At 41.0% G+C, this 23,669-nt stretch overlaps 1 protein-coding gene across 1 annotated transcript in view; it reads left to right on the top strand.

The window, feature by feature from the left end:
- Nucleotides 1–23,669, top strand: part of mtor (mechanistic target of rapamycin kinase) — a 141,472-nt gene that overhangs the window by 27,453 nt on the left and 90,350 nt on the right. The window contains 14 exon segments of the mRNA XM_034086211.2: nucleotides 3,408–3,658; nucleotides 4,225–4,311; nucleotides 6,116–6,283; nucleotides 13,569–13,681; nucleotides 14,885–14,991; nucleotides 14,994–15,042; nucleotides 15,206–15,260; nucleotides 15,488–15,580; nucleotides 16,520–16,612; nucleotides 16,614–16,670; nucleotides 17,187–17,211; nucleotides 17,214–17,331; nucleotides 17,753–17,861; nucleotides 17,863–17,916. Coding sequence (XP_033942102.1) covers nucleotides 3,408–3,658; nucleotides 4,225–4,311; nucleotides 6,116–6,283; nucleotides 13,569–13,681; nucleotides 14,885–14,991; nucleotides 14,994–15,042; nucleotides 15,206–15,260; nucleotides 15,488–15,580; nucleotides 16,520–16,612; nucleotides 16,614–16,670; nucleotides 17,187–17,211; nucleotides 17,214–17,331; nucleotides 17,753–17,861; nucleotides 17,863–17,916 — 1,379 coding nt within the window.

Below are 23,669 nucleotides of genomic sequence, written 5' to 3'. Positions count from 1 at the left end.
CTGTAAAAATAAACATATTTATAACTAGTTTAGGGAGTTTGAGAGGTAATTAAAATAGCTAAGGGTGATGATCTGACTTGAAGTGTGTGTGTTGCTGCAGCGGGAGGAGCTGCAGGTGAGCAGAGCTGCGTGTCTCCGTCCTGTCAGATTAGACTTCACTCGCGAGAGAAAGATAAATAATCTGAATTCAGGGTGCAGTTTACTTTGACGTGGGGGTGAGCAGCAGAGGTGGGGAGAGGCGGGGCTATTGCCTCATCATTATTGCTTTAGATGTTGCACAAACAACTGTAGCATGGTCAATAGCGTCCGGAGCACGATAGCAACTCTGCGATCCGCCATTGTTGTTGTTGTTGGTGGCAAAACACTTCAGCACTGGCGCGGGGTAAGCGGAGGTGAGCAGAAGAGGTGGGGAGAGGCGGGGCTATTGCGCAATCACTATCAGTGATCTGAAAATGTCCGTATAGGGCGCACACACGGAGCTGTTTGACCCCCCAGAGAGTGGCGTATGCATTTCTATCCACCTTGGGACCCGTTGTCGTTTCCTCAGTCGTTTAGTGCCGTATTCGGTCGTCCTCGTGTGGCCGAACGGTCTATATGACACTAAACAGTAACGCAAACGACCGAATTCGTCCTCGTGGGGCCGCAGCCTTAGTATAGGGGCGAGACATCTCTAAGTGGTTGACCAATGACCACATAGCCGGCCAGTTTACCAATCAGAGCAGACTGGGCTCTGTCGTATTTAAACGAAAAGTTAAAAACCTTATTTGATTTGTTGTCCCCTGCTGTAATAAAGGTCAGTGCCAGTACTCACAAGCAGCCAGCAGCAACAAGCCAAACATATCAAATCTCTTCTCCCTTCAGACTATTATTGTTGTCAAGCTTTAAGGTCAGCTGTATTTAGTGAGACTAAGAAGGTGTTGATTTGGATGGTAAGGGAGGAGAGGAGGTGTTTGGGATGCCATAAATCTGTGATATAGTAAAACTCTACCAATGATTTGCCTGACTAATGTTCTCATGACATGAGAACATCTCACCTCTTTCGACTCCACCTCGAGCGATAGAATTACTAACAAAGAACTGCTAACAGAGCACTTATATACTAATAAAGGACTGGCTTATCTAAAACCTGTTGAGTGGCACTTGAAATATTTTGCTCTATGAAACCTGATGTACTTTATGATTCTGTTTTCTTCAAGGTTGTGTCTTCCTGGTCGAATGTACTTATTGTAAGTCGCTTTGGATAAAAGCGTCAGCTCAATGCAATGTAATGTAATGTAATGACGGCATAGCCTCCTGTCCCACATAGTCACAAGGGTTTGGGCTGATGAAGTTATAGTTGGATTTAAAGTCGTATAATACATAAGCTCTATTACTTGTGATGGTATGATCACATTTGGAAAAGCGGTAAGTACACTGGAAAAAGGGTTTTTGTTCAACCAATTTAAAATGTAAAAAATGGTTCACACCTATTTCTTATTGCTTGAGCCAATGAAAAATAAATAAATTGCCTCAAACAATATTTCTTTAGGAAATGGAAACTATTCTATAAGGCTTTGCACAAAGTATATGTTTCTGTTTGAAGGAAGTTCATTGAGTTAAATTATATTTATAATCCAAAAAATATATATAGATTTGATCAAACAATTGTTTATCATTTAAGAAATACAATTTAATAGAAATTATTTGTTTTATCTAATCCAAAAAATATAGATTACATCAATAATTCTTATTACAGAACGATATTCATTGACTTGTTTATTAATTATATAACATGACCTAATTTACAGGGTTTGATAATAATACCAAAAATGTACATACGCTGCACTGCGGTTTAACACTGACATGCGCTGCTTACACCCACATATGTTTAGATTTTGGCAATATGTACCTTTCAACCCATAAAATATTAACAGTGCATCAATATATCATAACAAATTAAACCAAAACATTCCATTACAGTTCTTAAGTGTCAGATTGACAGCACAATATATAAATTCTTTAAAGAAACCAAGTGAAAAAACAGTCGAATTGACTTTTTAGAAAACTAAAACTTTATAAAATTACAACTTCAACATTTTACATTTGAAAGAACACCTTACATTATGACAGGAAATCGAATATAGGAGCAAAGTTCTTTCCTGTAGGACATGGAACATAGGTGTCCGAGAAAAGCCTGCTTACAGGTGGCGTGTCACCCGAGCATGCAGATGTAGAAACTTGAATCATCCTGGTTGTGAGCCTTATTCACAGAGAAGTCAACTGGCTCTGGGTCACTGGGTTCTGCATGAATGGCTTTTCAAATTGCGAGATTATTGTGCTCTAAAGTTGAAGTTTAGTTGATCCAAGTGCCAAACTCAGCATCGTCGTACTGAAGCTGTACCTCATTAGTGAGACCACAGAAGTTCTTTATTTATTGGATGACTTCAGTAACAGAGGAGGGGATGCCATTCGGAAGCTCCAATTTCGTGCGTCTGCCCTCATCTTTGTGGGAGAGAAAGTCTCTGGAGGGAACTTTTTGAGTTCAGCCTTTGCAGATCATTTCCATGCACAAAAACCTATAAAACACACAAAAGGTGAAACCCCCCAAAAAGCATGATAGGGCCTCTTTAAGACAGGGCTACATTGCACTTGTTATTGTTTGTCATACTTTTAAGTCATATGTCATTTTTCAAGTGTATATTTAAGAGTATACATGCCTGTGCTTCTAATGATAGATCCATATGATTGGTTATATCTAATGAACCTACATTACTGCAATGGTGGAAATTGCATACCTCTCTGACTGGCTTCATCATTGAATTGTTTTATTTGTTTTGACATTGGAACAAGAACACCTGGTGTACAGTAGATTGTAAAGGAGACTTCTGGAGCAAGGACTCGAAACACAATGAGAACAGGGGAAACTTTATGAGTTTACAATCACTACCTGCATCGTTTAAGAATCTGCCTAGACTTTAATTGCATGAGGAATATTGAGACCATTTTGTCAGTTGTTTGGGCAAAAGGTCCAGATTTGGAAGATGTTCTCTTTCAAAATTAGTGCACTTCATGTATATTCTTTTACTGTCATGCACTCGCAATCTGTTAAGGTTGTACCCTGCTCTAGTCCAATGCATGCTGGTATTGGCTGTGTGGATTGACAAGATATTCACGAGTCTAGTCAGGACTGGAAAGCAGTTTTTTAATGTATTAAAATGATGTAAGTAAAAGCTAGAGTCATGGTTTCATATGCAAACGGAGGCCTACTTCTTTCAGTTTGAGACCCTTACTGATGATTTCCTCTGGGAAAAGTGATTCCAGAAAAACATATATTCCAAACTTCTTCTTTGAGAGTTTGAGAGGTTGCTCATTTTCTATTATTCATCTGTAGAAAAAGCTTGATTCCCTCTATTGTCTATTCCCTACAGCGGACTACAGCACCAGTGAGATGCTCGTGAACATGGGCAACCTGCCCTTGGATGAGTTTTACCCTGCCGTTGCCATCGTCACTCTAATGCGCATCCTGAGAGACCCTTCCCTTTCCAACCACCACACCATGGTGGTCCAGGCCGTCACCTTCATCTTCAAATCTCTGGGCCTCAAGTGCGTCCAGTTTCTGCCGCAGGTCATGCCGACTTTCCTCAATGTCATCCGGGTCTGTGATGCCAGTATCCGAGAGGTTGGTACTACTAGAGAACAAGAGGACACATTCTGTATGGGTGTTATCTGTTATTCCTCAAGAAAGTGTTTTAGGTCCACATTGTGTCTTTCTGGCAGAAAGGGGCTCCCAGCACTTACAAAAAAAAAAGCTTCTATATCTGGAGAAAATATCACACTTTTGTGTGACAGATATGCCCCTAGCTGTTTATTATCTATTTGTGCTACAACCTGTCTGTTAGACATTATGTGTTGCCAGTAGCACAAACCGGAAGATCCCTGCTCTCACAATTTATATGAATGAGCTTCACTGCTCAGTCTGACAGCCGTACGGCGGGAAACAATGCACGGCCAATCTCCTCCCACAAATGTTTTTATCTTTGTTATGATAGTTACCGTAACGACTCGGACACAAGACAAAAGCGTCCGCTCGGAATGACTGCATAAAAACAGGGGTACCTTAGGAAGAAGATGCTAGGTGCGGCAGCATGTGCTCTTTCGTCATGAGAAATAATACAAAAAAGATGCTCACGCAAAAAAAACAATGTGGACACTCTTTTAACTTTCTGTGTTCTCTTTGTTCTCCAGTTCCTGTTCCAGCAGATGGGAATGGTGGTGTGCTTTGTGAAGATCCACATCCGCCCCTACATGGACGACATCTTCACCCTCATCAGAGTGAGTAACTGTGTCAACACCCCCCCCCCCCTCCTTCCCACCAACCCAAATCCCTAAACTCAGATCATCCAGCCCTCCTTGTTTTCCTTCGAGTCAGGCAAAACAGCTGCAAACTCTTAATTGCGCTCAGTTGTGCTCTCTCACTTCCCTCATTACGAGTAATGTGTCCAGGGCCTCTGGAAGGAGTCTAGCCCCATGTCACACTGTACGGCACTTCATGTGTGTTGCTGCTACTAACAAGATTAGAGACTGTGGGACTGAAGGAGTGAGAAAAATGTTTAATTTGAATGATATTCTTTTTATTTTGGCTCATTGTTCAGAATAACAGGGAGAGAAAACTGGCGAGGACTCCTGACATTTTTCGTTATCATATGACGTGGAACAACTGCTAAAGCCATCGGCCTCGCACTTGCACAAACACACTTGTCTAGCACATAATCATGAAGGCAAGGGCACAAAATATCATATGACCGTCCTTGTGTCTCGGTAACACCATTAGCGGCACTTTTTGCGATGGCTGCAACCCCTCCTGAAGAAAAGTAATTGAGAGAGTTGAAGCACTGCGCCTCAAGTCCCTCTGAGTTAATAAATGGCGAGTGAAACAAAGAATCTATTCATTTTTTCGCTCCAGCGAGGCTACTGCATCCAGATGAGGGGGCTGGAATAGCCATTCAGGATGTTCACTGGAGTCAGAGGAAAGCAGGATGTTGGGGGCTGCTGGAGACCTCTGGCCACTGACAAAACACCTCGGCCAGATCTCACAGCTGAAGCCCATTGACTGATTGGCGCATTGCGTGACTCCAAGTCTTCCACCTCCAACTCCAACTCCAATCGCTATTATCTCTAATGTACACAGAGGCCATGCCTTGATTTTCCAAAACAGTGTCACAAGACACACAGACGTGATGTCAGTCGCATGCTGACAGGAAATTGTCTCCATTCCTCCGAGTAGCGTCGTGACACTCTCTCTGCCTCTGGCATGTGAAGGCTTTGTCTGTCCGTCTCGCTCATTGATGGGAAGACATTTTGACCAAGGTCTTCAGAGCCACACACACACTATAAGAGAGAAAGTGGATTAGGCCATGCTTTGTAGAACTGCACAATTAATTGAAATTATCTTTAAACAGCAATCTGGACTAGTGTAATAATTAAATCGCTGGAAGCAGAAAATAAAAAAACATTTAGAATAAAGTTGTATCGAGATATTCCGGTGTACAAATTGTATTTTACAGACAAACAAAACACATTTTTTTTGTTGAGATCCTCTTTGAAAAATATGACCATCGTGCGATTTTTAATGTCAATGAAAAATCTAAAATGTTAAATCCTTCTATTATCAAGAATTATATCACAGTTGCAATATCAGTCAAAATAATCCCAATGGTTATTTTTCCCCAGAGTCATTCAGCCCTGGTGCTTTGAACTAAGCGCAATTTTGTACTTTAATTATTCAATCTTGCAATCCTGATTTAACTAAGGATTTTTATTTTTTTATTTTAAGCAATTTTCTGCTTTATGAACTCTTTTTTTTAAATTAAAATACCCTACATACGTAACATGAAAATGTTTTCATATTTGTTCTATTCGAAAATGTAGCAGCCGTTACAAAAATCCAATAGATAATTTTCTTTTATTCTTTACTTTAAATACAGAATTTTGACCTTTTTTAAAAACTTAAATATAACTCACTACAACAGACATCTTTTTGTTGTGTAATATCTTTCTTAGTTTATACTTTTTTTAAATGAAAACTCCATATAATAGTATTTTAATTCATATCAACATCTTGTGTTCTGTCCTGCAGGAGTACTGGACACCAAACAACCCCATGCAGAACACCATCATCCTGCTGATCGAGCAGATTGTGGTGGCGCTGGGTGGAGAATTCAAGCTGTACCTGCCTCAGCTCATCCCTCACATGCTGCGTGTCTTCATGCACGACAACAGCACCGGGCGCAGTGTCACCATCAAGGTCAGTGCAATGTGCTCATCAACCCTAATGTGCAATTAAAGGCCTACACATGTCTTAAGTAATAGTATTTCTCTATTTTTACGTTGATTAAGGAGCACATATTGTGATGAAAGTGTAGCTCAAGAACCAACATTTTAAATAAATTGCTAAAGTAAAGCTATTGATTCAGGTGGTGTTAAATGAACAATACTAATTACAACTAATCATAAGGTATTTTAGTTTTTTTTTTCTTTTTTTCTTTGCTGTGATACATATTTTTGTTTCGTTTATGATAGGATTTAAAACAGATATAAGATATTTTGTAATTGTGACACATGAATGAATTGATAGAGTTGATCTGATTTTGTTGCAGAAGAAACATAAATACAAAAAATATATAATTTAAACATTTCACAAATTGAACGTCTGGAATTAACTTGTGGTCGCAGAATGGAACAGTTTAAGTGCTCCTAGAAACCTCAACAGAGGCATTGCTTCTATGAATGCTTGTGCCGCAGAGTACAGAGCAATAGCTGAAATAAAAAAGAAATTGAGTCATTTAAAAAGTCCATACAACAGACCAAAGTGCCTGCTGTGGCGCAATGCATAGGCAGTATCGCATCAGAGAGACCTCGGTGTGTGTCGTTTTTAATGATGCACTCCCTGCATATTGCATTAAGCTCCAAGTCCTTGAGCAATGCACCATTTTCCATTTTGTATAGTCACTTTCAATTTCCTATCGTGCCTTTGACAATTTAACTGTTTGGCTTATTTCAAACTGTCGCTTTCCAATTGACCTATAATAGATTAAGTATTATAAAAAAATCCAGCATATTGTCACGCTAAGTGCTTTGGTGTGGATTCAACGAGTTCTCTTTTTAGTGGAGCGTATTTCTATTCTAGAGAAGAAGAATTGGAAGGATGAAACCCTCTTTAATGGTCACACATGCAGAGCACACAGCACATACAGTGACATTTGGCCTCTGCTTTTAACCCATCCTAGTACCAGGAGTCTAGTAGTAGGAGCAGTGGGCAGCTATTGTACAGCGCCCGGGGAGCGATGGGAGTGGGGTGGGGGGGGGGTTGTCCGGTGCCTTTAATTCCTATGGACATTTCTTAGTGGAGTCCTGATGACTTAATGTGACTGACACTAAAGTTGTAGTACCACCTTTGAGCGACTAAGAAAAATAGATTAAACACCCGGTTCACTTCCTGGGGGCCTGACCAAAACACCCTGAACATCTGGCCGGTCTCAACTCATTCAAATGAAATGAGAGGATAAATTACTCTTACGCTTTAATGGCATTTTACTACTTTTAGAACCTATTCATTTAAATAAGGTATATTTTAAGGGTTTGTGCTCGCTAGTTGAATTTCTCTAAAAAAATATGACTGACACAGAAGTTCTAGTACCACTGTTTGGCCACTACGAAAATTAGCTTTGGCTTACTCAGTACCTCACATTTCTAATGACCATGTAACGCTGTGTTACTAATCCGTTTGTGGCATTAATGCACCAAGAAACGTAGTGATGCACCAGTAAAGGAAAGGAAGGAGAAGGCTGCTAGTCAGCAAACATGGATGTTAACAAAGATTAATAAAATCATATAACGTTTTTGAGAGGAAGGAATAGATTCTGCACCTTTAACTCTGTCTTGATTATTGGAAAAAAGGTCATAAATCTGGTGTTGCGCTAAAAGATAAAATGTCAGTGAATTGTTATTTGAGTAGATAACATAAATTATCTTCCTCTGCCAAGAGAAGTGTGTGTGTTTTTTAAAGCCCTCATCACTCCACACTCCTTCAAAAGGCACAGGAGCTCAGGCCACAGTTGACTTTTTGGGGTGCTGCTTTCTGTTTGCGGTTTCCATCGATATCCATCAAAAACCATACAGGTCTAAGCCTTTCACTTGTAATACCTCAGTTCAAAGACGGCATGGACCTGTAGCTGACACACTCTCCTGTTTCTGCAGCTGCTGCCAGAAGCTGTCTGGGTTTCCCCTCAAACTCTAAATCATGGTTTTCAGGCACAGACCACAAAGAGAGATTCGTAAGAAGCACGGCCCTCCTATGCTCTCTGCTCTTGTGCTGTTTTGTCTCAGTCTTCAGTGTTAGATAACCCGGCAGCCCACAGTCTGGATAGCCCATAACTCAGGGCCTGGGTCTGGAGCCTAATCTTTAACACAGGATGGAGGTCACCAAATGGGGGGGAGCTGGGAATCGGGTTACCCTTTAGTCCAAAGGAGAAGAAAAGAAAAACAAACCTCTATCAGGAGCTGCTCTGTCCAGCCACCCCACAACACACACACACACACACACACACACACACACACCTCGGCTCCCTGCTGTCTCGCCGTGCTCAATTTAAACGTGCGGGTGGAGGTGTGGGAAAAGAACGGAAGTGGTAATGTTGCGTGTTGGGGGCAACTTACGTCATCCTTTAAGACCACCATCTGTCCACACAACATGACTTCACCGGTTGCCAAATATCTAAAGATTTAGGAACAATCACACAGCTAATGTTAGCTAATGCAGATAATGCAGCCCTACTTTCAGTTAGTTCTTAATGTTCCCTTTTATAATTATATGTATTCAGACATGAATATATGTTTTGTTAAAACAGCTTTCAAGTGTAGACCCATTAGAAATTGAAAGAAGGCCATATATGAATACCAGTTGATTGACGTGTATGTGCTGTCCAACAATTAAATCATTTAAAATCTCATTAACGTTGCACTGGAAACTTCATAATGTCCTTAGCTCCCATTTGTTTCCCATTTTAGCTTTGCTGCTATGTTAAATTATCATAATGATGTGGATTCATTATGCCTAATTATAACTAGCAAGGACAACAAGCAGATTCACAAAGAGTGTCATTCTAAAAATGAGTGAATTGGGTTCCAAACAATGTGTATTAAAAGCAATTTTTAAAGGGGCCCTATTATAATTTTTTAGGTTTCCCTTTCCTATAGTGTGTTGTGTTTTTGTGCCTGAATACTTACTTTATTATAGTATTACTTTACTTATGTTACTTATAGTGGCATCACTATGTAACACTACAAAAACATTGTACGTTGTTGACCAATAACAACAGAGCCAGCTAGCCAATCAGAGCAGTCTGTGCTCTGGTTTCAGACGTTTCAGACGGAGGGTGAAAAGAGGTGCTGCAGCACAGGCAGTATGAACAAATAAAGGGTCATAGCTAGGGATGGGTATCGTTAAGGTTTTAACGGTACTACTACTTTTATCGATACCGCTTATCGGTTTGGTCTTTTAACGGTACTCTTATCGGTTCTTTTGGAGAAGAAAAAATGAGGTAAACTAACTATATGTTGTATGTCAGGGACTACGGATGTAAATTAGCTCAAAGCTAAAATCCAGCATATTTACACTTGAAGCATTATTTGTCTCAAGTGTTCATTAATGTGCATTTTATAAATTAAACCCATTATTATTATTATTATTATTATTATTATTATTATTATTATTATTATTATTATTATTATTATTATTGTCCCTATTAAAATAAACGATTAAATGAAAAATGAAAATAAACAAATTGTGAACAAAACTAACATTGCTTATTATTTAAATTAAATACATAATATTTCACATCAAAAGAAACAACAGTGTTTTAACAAATCGTATTAAATGATGTGATGACAGAACTGTAAACAGAATAGCTGAAACTTTAACAAAAATAAATAACTCAGTTTCCTCTAATCATTACCCCATGTTTGTATAATGTAGTTAACTCCGTGTGTTGCTGCTAGCATACATAACACCTGACGTGGAATCGTTACTCGTGGACGGGGCTACAGAGCTGCTAGAAAGACAGTCGAACCCGGTGCATTCCTCCGTCTGAATGTGGTGCACTTTTGCTAAATGTTTAGACAAATTGCTCGTGTTACCGCCCTTACATGCTAAACTCTTATTGAACTTTTGGTAACGACTAACGAGCATTGTCCACATCGAGACGAGTAAAGTTTAACCACACCTCGGAGCGTGTTCTCTCTCCGCCATCTCCTTCGTGTGTGTTGATGCATGTAGCAGGCAGCTGCGTGTGTGTAAACTGCCCCGCCCCCTAGCACACAGACGGGGGAGAGAGATCTCCCGGCTGGATTGGAAAGATCGAAAATACAAAAAATGACGCATGTTGCAGTCTTTTTGCGTATTAGAAACGGAGTTGGCGACACTAAAACTATAGGTTACTTACGTAACCCCAGTGTTCAGAGTAACATGAAGTGAGATGTCTCACTATGGGATGCGCCTCATCGCGGAGCAAACAGAAGCATCAATCTCATTACGCCAATCCTGATTGGCTGGTGATCTTGACGTCAGGGGAAATCACCCCCTATAAGTAGCTTGCGCCACAACGCATGCGTCATTCAAACACCTCTTCTCGCTTCACCATAGCAAGGAGGGCCGTCTGGTGAGACATCTGACTTCATGTTACTCTGAGGCTGGGGTTACGTAAGTAACCTATAGTTCTCATTCATAACACTCCGTTCGATGTCTCACTATGGGATATTGTAGCTCCCGTATTGCCAGACGAGCTTATCTCGAAAAATCACCGATCAACCAGAATTTATCAGGTAGAGTCCCGACTCAACAAGGTGCCCAGCACTGCTCGGGCCACGCTTGGAGCGGAGACGTCTAGCCTGTAAAAGCGGACAAAAGTGAGCGGCGAGGACCAGCTCGCCGCTGCACAGATGTCTTGGATGGAAACACCCTTGAACAAAGCCCAGGATGTAGCCAGGCCCCGAGTCGAGTGAGCCCGCAGACCCGAAGGTGCTTGCAAATTCTGACTCGTATAGGCCAAAGCAATTGCCTCCACAATCCAGTGGGAGAGCCGTTGCTTGGTAACAGGCTTACCCTTGTGAGGGTTAGCCCAGGACACGAAGAGTTGGTCATTAAGACGAAGCTCTTTTGATCTGTACATATGTGTGTAAAGCCCGGACTGGACACAACAGATCCTGCTGCTGCTCCCCGGAGGAAACCAGCGGCGGAGGAAATGCCTCAATGTCAATTGGGGTACATGAACCAACCACCTTTGGTGTAAAGGCAGGGTTGGGTTTCAACAACGCTCTCGTTTGCCCTGGGGCGAACTGAGTGCATGAGGATGTACAGACAGCGCATGAATATCGCTGACCCGCTTGGCGGATGCCAGGGCCAGTAACAGCACTGTCTTGAGTGACAGATGTTTCATGTCAGCTCCTTCCAGGGGTTCAAATGGGGTCATTTTGAGCCCACTGTGAGATGTGCTCTGAAGCGAGAAGAGTTTGAATGACGCACGCGTCGTGGCGCAAGCTACTTATAGGGGGTGATTTCCCCTGACGCTGACGTCAAGATCACCAGCCAATCAGGATTGGCGTAATGAGATTGATGCTTCCGTTTGCTCCGTGATGAGGCGCATCCCATAATGAGACATCAAACGGAGTGTTATGAATGAGAACTGCAATATAATGTTTGTGTAGCAATAATACATATGACATATTTTTTAGATACAAATACAGATAACGTCGGAGCTTAACGGTACCACGGTCTTGAATAATTCAGCCCCGGGGCCCGTTTAATACCGGGGCTCGACGGTACCCATCCCTAGTCATAGCTCCATTCACAGTCATAAAGATTGCCGTTTTGGGTACATGACCACACCATGAGTTTCTCTCACAATTGTCAACTTTGGTTTGGCACAGCTCAAATTCACACACTGTGGTCTTTCTGTTTAACTCTGGAATTTGCCCATAGTAGTTCCTGTTATATTCTATTTGTTTTATGTCAGGGGTGGGGAACCTTTTTCCTCTCAAGGGCCATTTCAATGTTTCCAACATCCTCCGAGGGCCGTACAAATGATTGACCTCTGCTTAAAAATACTAAAATCACAGCCCATTCATTTGGCCTTTCTTTCATGCTGTGCAAAGAAAAAGCAACCTCTTAATCCAGATATCTCACCATGACTCACACATGCATGCACGTGCACGGTGTGGCGTGACCACCCAAACTGAAATATATGGACACAAGATGTGTGCAAATGTATTTAGTTTCCTATCCATGTGAACATGATTTAAGTGGGGGGGGGGGGGGGGGGCTCACCTCCTCTAGGGGGGTCCAGGGCTCACCTCCTCTAGGGGGGTCCAGGGGGTATGCTCCCCGGGAAGATTTTTTTTTAAATGTTGAGTTAAAAGCATCAATCTGGTGCACTTTGAGAGCAACATTAGGAGATCGATGGATACATCTCTCAACACCCATATGAAACAGAACTGTAAGCAGATTTTCTTTTTCTTTATGGATATTTTACAAATCACTCCCCTTTTAAACTGTATTCTTGTTTATTAATAACAACTTTTTTTACTGTCATATAGTATTTTATACCTGTTTACTTTATTCTCTTGTTTTTTTATAACTATAATGATCATATAAAGATGTGCCTTTACCTCACTGGTTGTAGAAAAAGCTTCTTATATTCGTTAGCAGAGCTAGCTAACCAGATGCTAATAACAACACAGTTATTGACTGTATGATCAGTATGACAGATGAACAGACCACTGGGCTTTCAGCTAAAGACACAGCCACGCAGAAACTGCGGTATGTGTACGGCTCCTTATGGGTACTGACATTTGTGGCGGAGCGGCGTTCTGGTGCTCTGCTCTCCGTCAGAACCATGGTCAGAACTGCATCCCTGTCAGACGAGACATATACCACGTGATGACACGTTAGGCTCGTGATGTGTTCATGGTCACTGACCTTGGCTAGGAAAAACAGGGACTCGCTTGTTTAATTTTTTTGCGGTCTAGATTTCTTTTGTTTTTTGCGTATATTTATAAATTACCTCGAGGGCCGTAGCGAAAGGTCTCGCGGGCCGTATACGGCCCGGGGGCCGGAGGTTCCCCACCCCTGTTTTATGTGATCATTTGTTTTCATATATTTATGTATTACCTTCTGTTTGCCAAAGAGCTCAAAATGTGCTTTGGGAATCAAACCAGGGACATCAAAGATACATAGCATACTTAATATACGACAAGTCCCAATTGTAGTGCTTTTTGTGTAGGGTTTTTAACTTTGAATATGCTCTGTATTATATTTGATGTCTGTGTGCTGCAAGGTGACATCCATAAATAAAATATTCACTCATACATTCGCCCATAGCAGAGCAGAATCTTCCTGGAAGGCTGGCATTAGTGCCAGCACACCATCCAGTGTTTTTTCCTGGAAAAAAGGCCATTTAGCCATAACAAGCTCATTAAAAAGAACTGCTTAAGTGTTGCGGTATGTGGGACTGAGCAGCATGTGCTCTCCTTTGCAGATGCTCAACGCCATCCAGCTGTTTGGTGCCAACCTGGACGACTACCTGCACTTGCTGCTGCCTCCCATCGTCAAGCTGTTTGACGCCAACGATGTGCCCCTGCAGGCCCGCAAGTCCAGTACTTTCACATGGCTAACTCAAGTTACTACTGTGCTCAAGTTACTACTGTGCTCAAGTAGTCGGAGTCGTAACACTACTGGCCATTGTTTTGTCCATTTTTCGAGCTTTATCATACTTTATTCATAGAAAGATAATAACAGTGCAGCTACTGCTCTGGGGGGGTGATGGGCTGATCCACCAATCAGAGCATTTTTGTTTGATCCCCCCTTGCGTCAACAGGTGTCCTTTTGCAAGACATCTAACCCCAAATTGCATGAAGGCATCTCTACAGTATTGAAGTATATGTAATACAGAGGATTTTATGCGACTAAATTTGAAAGCTGTGGTGAAAATTGGCCTCGCTTTACTGTATTAGTTATATTAATCTATATATAGTGTCCATCTTCTAATAAATATATCTGGCTGAAGTCTAAGAGGATATATTTTTGATCCATCTAATAGACTTCCCAGACCTTTCAGTTAATAATGAATCTTTTGGAGTCTAAGTTTTAACCATTTAATGTTATAGTTATTGTTATTATTATATGTTATATTAGGGGTGGTTTTGGCGCAGTGGTTAGAGCGTTGGTCATCAGATCAAGGGGCGTTGGTGAACTCCAGTTCGAATCCCGCCACTGCGCCCAGGCCGTTGTGTCCTTGGGCCAAGACGCTTTACCCGCATTTGACTCCTGTGGGTAATGTCCGCAGAGTAATGACTCTTACATGTCTAATATGTAATGTGTACTTGTAAAGCGCTTTGAGCAAATGTAATGCATTATTATTATATATTTAATTGTCCTGCTGTAACACTATTTTAAAGATATATTTCTTAGCTTTTCCATCAATGCCTACCAGAAGTACTCCTAGAAGGGCCGCCTTTGGATTGAATTGAGGTGGAACACTTCATTAAGGGCATCAAACACCTCATCCCAAAACGTTCTTAATTAGGGACATTTAATTGGTTTTGTTGGGCCCATTTAAGCTACTATTTTGGACTTCCTCAAAAATGACCTTTCATTTTAAATCGGATTTGATTGTATTAACACTTGTACCACAATCATGAAAAAAGTAATTATATTGGCTGTGATACTGGAAAAATAACGAGGTTCAAATTGTAGTATCTTCACAGCTTTTTAAGTGCACTTTTATGTCCTTTCTGTCCTTCTACTGTTTGACTGAAGCTGAGCATTTCGTGTTGATCCTGTGTTTCCTCTCAGGGTGCTGGAGACACTGGACCGGCTGACTGAGTCCCTGGACTTCACCGACTACGCTTCACGCCTCATCCACCCAATTGTCCGAGCTCTTGACAGCACGCCTGATCTGCGCGCACCGCGATGGACACCCTGTCCTCACTAGTATTCCAGTTGGAAAAAAGGTAGCTAAAGCTGTCCCCGGGGCTTGTAACTATGTAGCTATTATTCAAAAACTTCCAGATTCCCTATGCTAGCTTCAGATGAACAGCATTTCAGTAACCCCTTCACCCCCCCTAGTGTTTATAACTTCCTGCCAGACTGCTGATGTCATTGGCCATTTTGCAGGGGGGGGTTGGTGTTTACGAGAGTGGATGAGGTCACGTTCACCTTCCCTTTATCCGTAAAACTCTGCTATCGTTTTCAGTCCTAACCTCAGAACCACTAACACACGTGGAGCCTCATCTGGAAACTAACGTGCTGCTTTTGATCTGAGACTCACGGTGGTTAGAGACAAGTGCAGGGTAGCTATTAGGCTTCTGGTGTTGGGAAAGAGGTAGCCAGACCAAACCACATCAAGCACATCAACACCCTTTTATTTACTCTGCTTCTCTTCCCCCTTATTTTCAGTACCAGATCTTCATCCCCATGGTAAACAAAGTGATGCTGAAGCACAGGATCAACCACCAGCGATACGACATACTCATATGTCGCATTGTTAAAGTGAGTCACACAATATATCCAGGTTTTCTATGAAACATATTAAAGCAATTGATGCCAACACACATTTCCAACATGTCTCCTTAATTCATCAGCTGTTGTTCATTAGGCCTCATTAACCATCTTTTTTTAGGTAGAACAAGCAAGCAATTTTTCTTGGTTGGGATTTGTTTTTAGATATTAATAGAATCTGCACACACTCAAGAACACACTAACTCACATTTTAGGTTTGACAGAATTATGCAACAATTATTGGTTGTTATGTTTTGTACAGTAAAACAATACACTAACTTGAATTCTGTATCCTATGTATTTTTTGTTATTTTATATCCACCAATAATGCTTCTAAATATGTTGGCTAGTAGGAGTACATTTTCTGCACAAGTACCTCTATTTCACTCAACTACTATTTTAAGTGGAGTCCTTTTCCTCCACCCTAGGTCCTTCGTGACAATATCCTCTAAACTTTTCTTTGTAATTTGTTTGTGTGCACCCCGCCTTATTTGATAGTCTCATGCCCTTTTATTTCAATTGGCGGGGTGTTTACCTGCAAATTAGGATGACACTGGCCATCCTTTCGGAATTTATGAGCCACAATAGGATTTATTATAAGAATACGTCATGATATTCTGAAAGGCGACTTTTCTTAGGTCCTTTTTCATTATAAATGAGTCAAATAAAGTCCCATTGATCTTGTCTACCTCCTGTCTAGTCAGAGCCCATTAGAAACACCTTCATGACACACACACAGCACCTACACATGCCAGCATACATTACCCAATCAGGAACAAACTGCTTTTTTTTGTACAGTGCATAATAACTAAGTCATTATCATGATTTGTTTATCAACAGTTTCCCCTCAGGAAGGAAATGTGCTTCTATATTGATAGAACATGTTTTTATTCTGTGTTGTGTGTGTGTTTGTGTGTGTGTGTTTTATAGGGCTATACTCTGGCTGAGGAGGAAGAGGACCCTCTAATCTTCCAACATCGCCACCTTCGTGGTAACCAAGGCGACGCTCTGGTCAGCGGGCCTGGTGGAGGCGGGGCCCCTATGAAGAAAGCTTCACGTCAGCACTACAGCACTTCAAAAGGTCAGAGGAGATGATTGACTTTTTATACTTTTGAAACTCATATTCCTTTGCAGTAAAAGGCACAAAATGCCAAGACCAGTGTGGCATTAGCTGTATTGTTTACCGTTGCCTGTTGTATATATTTACCAGCCCTGTATACAAGCCTATAGTTTATTTGTGAATTTGTGATGACATATGGAACAACAAACTGGTGATTGATTAAAGGAAAAACTTGAACAATACTTGGAACACACAATGAAAGCAGATGCTTCCTTTCAGAGCACAGGGGGTCACTGAGTCGACGGAGTGATATAAAAATTATGTGATTCATATGCTATGACCTGCGCTGTTACATCACCGCGTACTGTTCAACAGTTGAATGATGCAATCTTTTTGGAATGACTCAGTTCTTTAACTGCCAAGATACCACAAGATTTATCCAATTTGTCCTCCACCGGACGCATTACCTGCCCAGAACTATACTGCTCCCACGTAGTTCCCAGTGACTGAGACGGATGGTTCTCTGTTTCTTCATAGGCCTGGGGTGCTGCAAGAAAAGTGTCCAAGACGATTGGCTGGAGTGGCTGAGGCGCTTGAGTGTGGTCCTGCTGAAGGAGTCGTCCTCCCCCCGCCCTGAGGTCCTAGCTGGTCACTGGCTCAAACCTACATCCCCCCTCGCCAGGTACACCACTTCTTTAGTCTACCCTTTTAGCCGTTCTTTCTTTTAGGTTGTCCTCTTGTTGCAGTCCCTTTATTGGTTTACATCCGTAGTCTACTATAACAGCTAAAAACATTAACATAATGGCCATATTATCCAACGCAAATGACCACATTTTAATTTCTCTCTTTCTGATTTGCGCTTCCGTTGTTATAGTTGGTGGACAACCACCTTTGAGCTAAATCTGGTGGAGAAATAAGGTTTTGTGACAGCTGGTCCATTGAAAAAAATAAATATTTATTCAATCCTGCAATAAGAAGATTCAAAAATGTAAATATTTATATTGACATAAGAAAAGTAAGTTAAGATATTAATTAGGAAAATCTGATTATTGCTATAAATGTCCAATGTAAAACTGTAATAAACGTAAACGTGTGCCGCATAGGGACCTGTTCACCGCTGCCTTCCTGTCTTGTTGGTCTGAGCTGAGCGAGGATCAGCAGGACGAGCTGATCCGCAGCATCGAGTTGGCTCTCACCTCCCAGGACATCGCATGAGGTCACACAGACTCTGCTCAACCTGGCAGAGTTCATGGAGCACAGCGACAAGGTGAGCATTGAACCGCAGCAGCTACATTAAACCACAGAATTCTGGGTAATATATTGTAGTACAATGTGCACATTTTAAACTTCTTAATTTTTATATTAATATTTTAATATTAACTATATTTTTATTCAAGCTTTTTTTTTGGACATTTTCTTAACTTAATATATTCCTGTAAATATGTTTCCCTATTTAATTTATTTGTATCTTTTGTTAGATCTTTTACTTTACCTTTTTATTTTGTGTCTTTCTTTTTAAACATTTTATTTCAAGTCGATATTTCTATTAAATGTTTATTGCTTATATCTTATTTGATTGTATACTAAAATGGAGCAAAAGTCACGAAACCTTTTCCTTCTATATTCAAAAAATAATGTATTCTTACTGATATGTGCTGGGTCAGGCTCAAGGGTGTATGGCACTCAACTCTTCTCCACGACATGCCGGGGCCCTGCCTTGCCAGGAGCTTTGCCGATATCTGTGTTGATGGTAATAGATTAACGGTACGTCCACACAGCAGCTTTAGACGAATCTTCCACCACCGCTTCCAAAGCTTCTCTGCCCATTGACTTTGAATGGGGATGACGTCACTTTGCTCGCTTTTCGCCAAACTGCATTGTGGGGGAGCGAAGCGAAGATGTCCAGGATTTCCAGGATTCAAAAGTTGAGCAATGTTCAAGTTTTGAAGCTGAGCTGGAAGCGTCAGCCAATCAACACGTTTATGCAAATCTGACAGTAGAAGCGCTAGCCAATCAAACCGCGTGTAAGCAGGGAGAACCAGACCGCAGTTCATTTCCTCATATTCCAAACGAGAAATTACGGTAGCAAATCACCCGGTTCTTTACGACCAGAACTATTAACGGGATACAAACCGGAGGAACCAGGCATGGAGGGAGGTGGCAGAGACAGTGGGTGAAACTGGTAGGTTTTCGCCTGTTTGGGGAGTTTATATATATATATATATATATATATATATATATATATATATATATTGCTCGCATAAAATCCCCGGGGTTTTTTGCTTTGTATGTCGGGGGCGGGAAATTCATGTGATTGGTTGTTGGTCGCATTGCTCGCAAAAAATCCCCAAGCTGTCAGACACGCCCAGCTCTAAGATTTTCAAGATTTTTGAAAAGCTGCTGTGTGGACGTACCGTAAGAGCAGTGAATCAGCTTAGAAACAGGAAGTGCTCACACATTCGTGTGAGTTTATCAAATTTAGCAGTGATTCCATGTCAGCCACAGCTTGTCACAAAACATCTTACTGACAGTGTATCTAACAAACTTAAACTAGCTATATTAAATGTCAGGTCTCTGGCAGGAAAAACATTTGTAATCAATGATTTTATCACTGAGCACAATCTTGATTTTATGTTTTTAACGGAAACTTGGATTGAACAAAATAACAGTGCAGCTGTTCTTATCGAATCAACCCCTCCCAACTTTAGTTTTATGAGTCAGGAAAGAATGCATAAGAGAGGAGGTGGAGTTGCTATTTTGTTCAATGATTCCATTCAATGCAGGAAGACATCTTATGGGAACTTTGCTTCTTTTGAATATGTGGCCCTTCAGCTGAAATGCTCCTCTCGAGCTCTGTTCCTAAATATCTATAGACCACCCAAATACTGTGCAAGCTTTTTTGATGACTTTACTGAACTGCTGTCTATAGTGTGTATTGACTTTGATCGTCTAGTCATTGTTGGGGATTTTAACATCCATGTTGACAACCCCCAGGACAGAGGGGCTAAAGAACTGTTTTGTGCTCTTGATAACTATGGACTGACTCAGCATGTGACGGAACCCACACACAATAAGGGGCACACTCTGGACTTAATTATCTCAAAGGGTCTGAATATCTCTAAGGTTGTGGTGACTGATGTTGCACTCTCTGATCATTCCTGTGTGTTCTTTGAGAGCTCTATTTCTGTTCACAAAAATGTTCAAAAAGAGATAACCACAAAGCGATATTTACCTGAAATAAGGAAATGTTTTTTTTCTTCCACACTTGCCCCTGCTAACATCTTAGTAAATGAGCTAGTAGATCATTTTAATTCAAAAATTAAAAATGTTATAGATGCCATTGCTCCAACTAAGGTAAAGGAAGTGACTGGGAAGAAAATATCTCCATGGAGAAAGGCCATGACCGTGAGAGCAGAAAAAAGAGAGTGTCGAAAAGCTGAACGTAGGTGGCGAAAAATAAATCTCCAGGTTCACTTTGAAATCTATAAAGAGAGACTTGGCCTTTATAATTTGGAATTGAAAAACGCACGACAGTCTTTCTTCTCTGACATCATTACCAAAAACAATGCACGTGCCTTGTTTGCTACCGTCGACAGACTAACTAACCCCCCAGTGTCAGTAGCCTCTGAATTTCTATCCACCAGGGCATGCAATGATTTTGCCTCCTTCACTGACAACATTCAGAAAATCAGACAAGCAGTCAGTGCCTCTGCATCAGGTACAGCAAATGTGTTGTCCCTATGTCCACCTAACATCAATTCAAACACCATGACACAATTCCATCAGATTAATGATAAAAACCTAGAGGACATTATTCAGCTTCTGAAATCCTCCTCCTGCTGCCTTGATATTATTCCAACAGGATTTTTCAAAGATGTTTTTTGTTGCATGGCCTCAGATCTACTTCATATAGTAAACAAATCTCTTCACTCAGGTATTTTTCCACAGGCCCTGAAAACTGCAGTCATTAAACCGCTCTTAAAAAAGAATAATCTAGATGCTTCAGTAATGAACAATTACAGGCCCATATCAAACCTCCCATTTCTAGGTCAAATCATTGAAAAAGTTGTTTTTCAACAGTTGAGTAATTTCTTGCATTTAAATAGTTGTTTCGATGTGTTCCAGTCAGGCTTTCGTCCAAACCACAGCACTGAGACTGCTCTTGTAAAGGTCTTTAATGACATCCACTTAAACACAGACAGTGGCAGAACTTCAGTGTTAGTATTATTAGATCTCAGTGCTGCGTTTGACACTGTTGACTACAGCATATTACTCGACCGACTAGAAAACTGGGTGGGACTTTCGAAAACAGTTCTAAATTGGTTTGAATCCTACTTACAAATGTAGTGCTTCATTTCAGACGCCTACCCGTGCGGGTCCGTGATCAGCACGGGGTGGGCCCCTGCTGAAAAGGAACCCCCCCCCCCCCCCCCCCCCGCAGGACTTAAAACGCCCCCTTGATAAATACATTTAATTATAATGAAACCAGCTACAATGGATCATGGATCCACCAGGGGGAGCCGTGAAAAGCTGCCACACTGGAACTCATGTGAAATAAACTGATCTACAGGTATCTGATATAGCGGATATTTGTTAAGATCCATATATGTCACGGATAGGATCACATTCTGTGCTAAATAAGAGACATGTAATCATTTACTAAACATCACCATGTTTTTATTTAACAAAATAATGTTTAATTCACGTTGGCGTAAGTACAAAACCATCGCTATGTTTTTAGATCAGGAAATGCATCCAGGCTCAAACAAACGATTTTCAATCATCATCCCCACGATCATTTAATGTATCATATGTTCGCGAGTTGAAATGAATGCACTAAATTTAATCCACGTGAGTTTACAACAACAAAAATAATCGCTTTGTTTTTATATCACATCCGACCGGAGGAAAATGCAGCACGGGTCTCACTACCGATCATCCTAATCCCACGGGCAAACAATAATATGTACAGTGTTAATAGTTTACTGTATTATTAGTGTCTAATATTACTGGGGATTTCGGAATGGTACTGGATTTTGATTTATTGTATTGGCTTCATATCGCAATATATTCCCGAAGTCTGAAATGCAAAAATGTCCCACATTAGGGCAATTCACCCTACATTTAATCATTCAAACAAAATCATATTTCGTTTCTTTTTAACGAAATAAATGTGGTTTAATCCACATAATTTACTGTGTGACTTGTTTACTGTAGTATTGTGCACATTACTTTTCGCTGCTTGTTGCACCTGGTTAGAAGCTAAACTGCATTTCGTTGTCTCAGTACCTGCAGTATGAGCAATAACAATAAAGTTTAATCTAATCTTGAGCAGGAACAAATGTATTTAGGCTACTTAGTACATATCTGACATAAACGATTAAACACATTTGTGCATTCTTTAAACCGAGTCAAGCCGAGTCCGGAGGTGGCGGCACATTAAAGTGTGCACCTGATTGTTTAACTTGAAGGTGCCTGATGACATTTAATCATTCAAACAAAATCATATTTAGTTTATTTTTAACCAAATAAATGTGGTTTAATCCACATAATTTAGGCCTACTGTGTTAATTGTTTACTGTAGTACTGTTTAACTTGAAGGTGCCTGATGCAGAGTCCTGCACGGGTCTGATTTTCAAGACCCGCTCCCGCCCCGCGACGTGCAATACCGAACCCGCCCCGCTACCCCGCACATATTGCCAATTAGTTCCGCAACCCGACCCGACCCGTCGGCACAAGATCCGCAACACGACCGGACTCGCATAGCCTAGCCTATATATGAGTAGTGAAAACGTGCAATTATTAACTCATGCAGTGGCATATTTGTCTCAAAAAGCGTGAGATGTTGGTTATTTTCTCCATCTAGGATGAAACCAAAAGCCTCCCAGACGTTGGATTTCGCTCTTGAGGAAGTGTTATTGAAAATGCTGTATTCTCCGCTAGAGAGCTTCACCTCAGCCATTTCCAATGTGGCGCACAGCAGCAGATTGATGCGCTGCAGAGGTTATGATTATGCACGGTCCCGCAGGGGAGAGGTCTGAGGATTTAAACATTAAACTAAATTATTATTATTTTAATATATTTATTATGCAATACCCGCGACCTGACCCGCATCATCTTTGTTTTACCCAGAACCGAACCCGGAAAAAAGCGTTAGAAAAAAATACTACCCGCGAATCACCTTTTTTGCGGGTCACCCGATGCAGGACTCTGGCCTGATGTGAACATTTCCAGAAGAACTCTAGCTTGAATGGCCTTTGTATGTATACAGTAGGCCTACAGTATAGCCCAACCATGTACACCTTCCTTTTTTCCCGTCCAAAGTTTGAATTGGATAAAGGTAATGGTTATCGATGGTGCTTTTATAGCCTATTGTATAATAACTGTGATTTATATTGCTTTTCAAATGCATATATGGCCACCCATTTACACGGCTCTTCCCGTCAAGAATATGAATAGAACTTTACATTTCTGCATTAATTTGTAATCACACACGTCTCCCCACGTCTCCCCGTCCCGAAAATGATAAATAAAATAAAAAGAGGAAACAATTTTCAAGTTCAGTTTTCAACATTTTATTTAAAATAACTGACATAACAGACACCATACTGTAGGCCTATCTGCTGCGGAAACCAGGACGAGCTATTTCGGGATCTGTTTTTCTGGGGCTCCTCAGTCTCTCATTTACCCGGCTCCTGATCTTATGCCACTGGTCAATGTTCAGATTTGGGAACCAATTGGAAACATAGGACTCAATCTTTTTCAACCTCTTGATGGGAAAAAAGGAAGGTGTACATGGTTGAATGATGAATAAACAGTGAGGCGGGGTACAGTATGAATACACTAGATATACACAGCAGCCCAGCCTGTGAGCAGTATGAACACCAATGAGCGCTCAGCTCGAGATACCAGCGAGTCGAGTGAGAGAATGATATCTGCATTTTCTCTTTTGGTTTGATTAGGACACATCCTGGGGATTGTGTTTACAAACATTGACCTTGCCTATGCTGTCCTGTGTTG

This window comes from Pseudochaenichthys georgianus, chromosome 7 (genome assembly GCF_902827115.2).
Source record: "Pseudochaenichthys georgianus chromosome 7, fPseGeo1.2, whole genome shotgun sequence".
Taxonomy (NCBI): domain Eukaryota; kingdom Metazoa; phylum Chordata; class Actinopteri; order Perciformes; family Channichthyidae; genus Pseudochaenichthys; species Pseudochaenichthys georgianus.
This window is presented reverse-complemented; position numbering and strand designations above follow the sequence as displayed.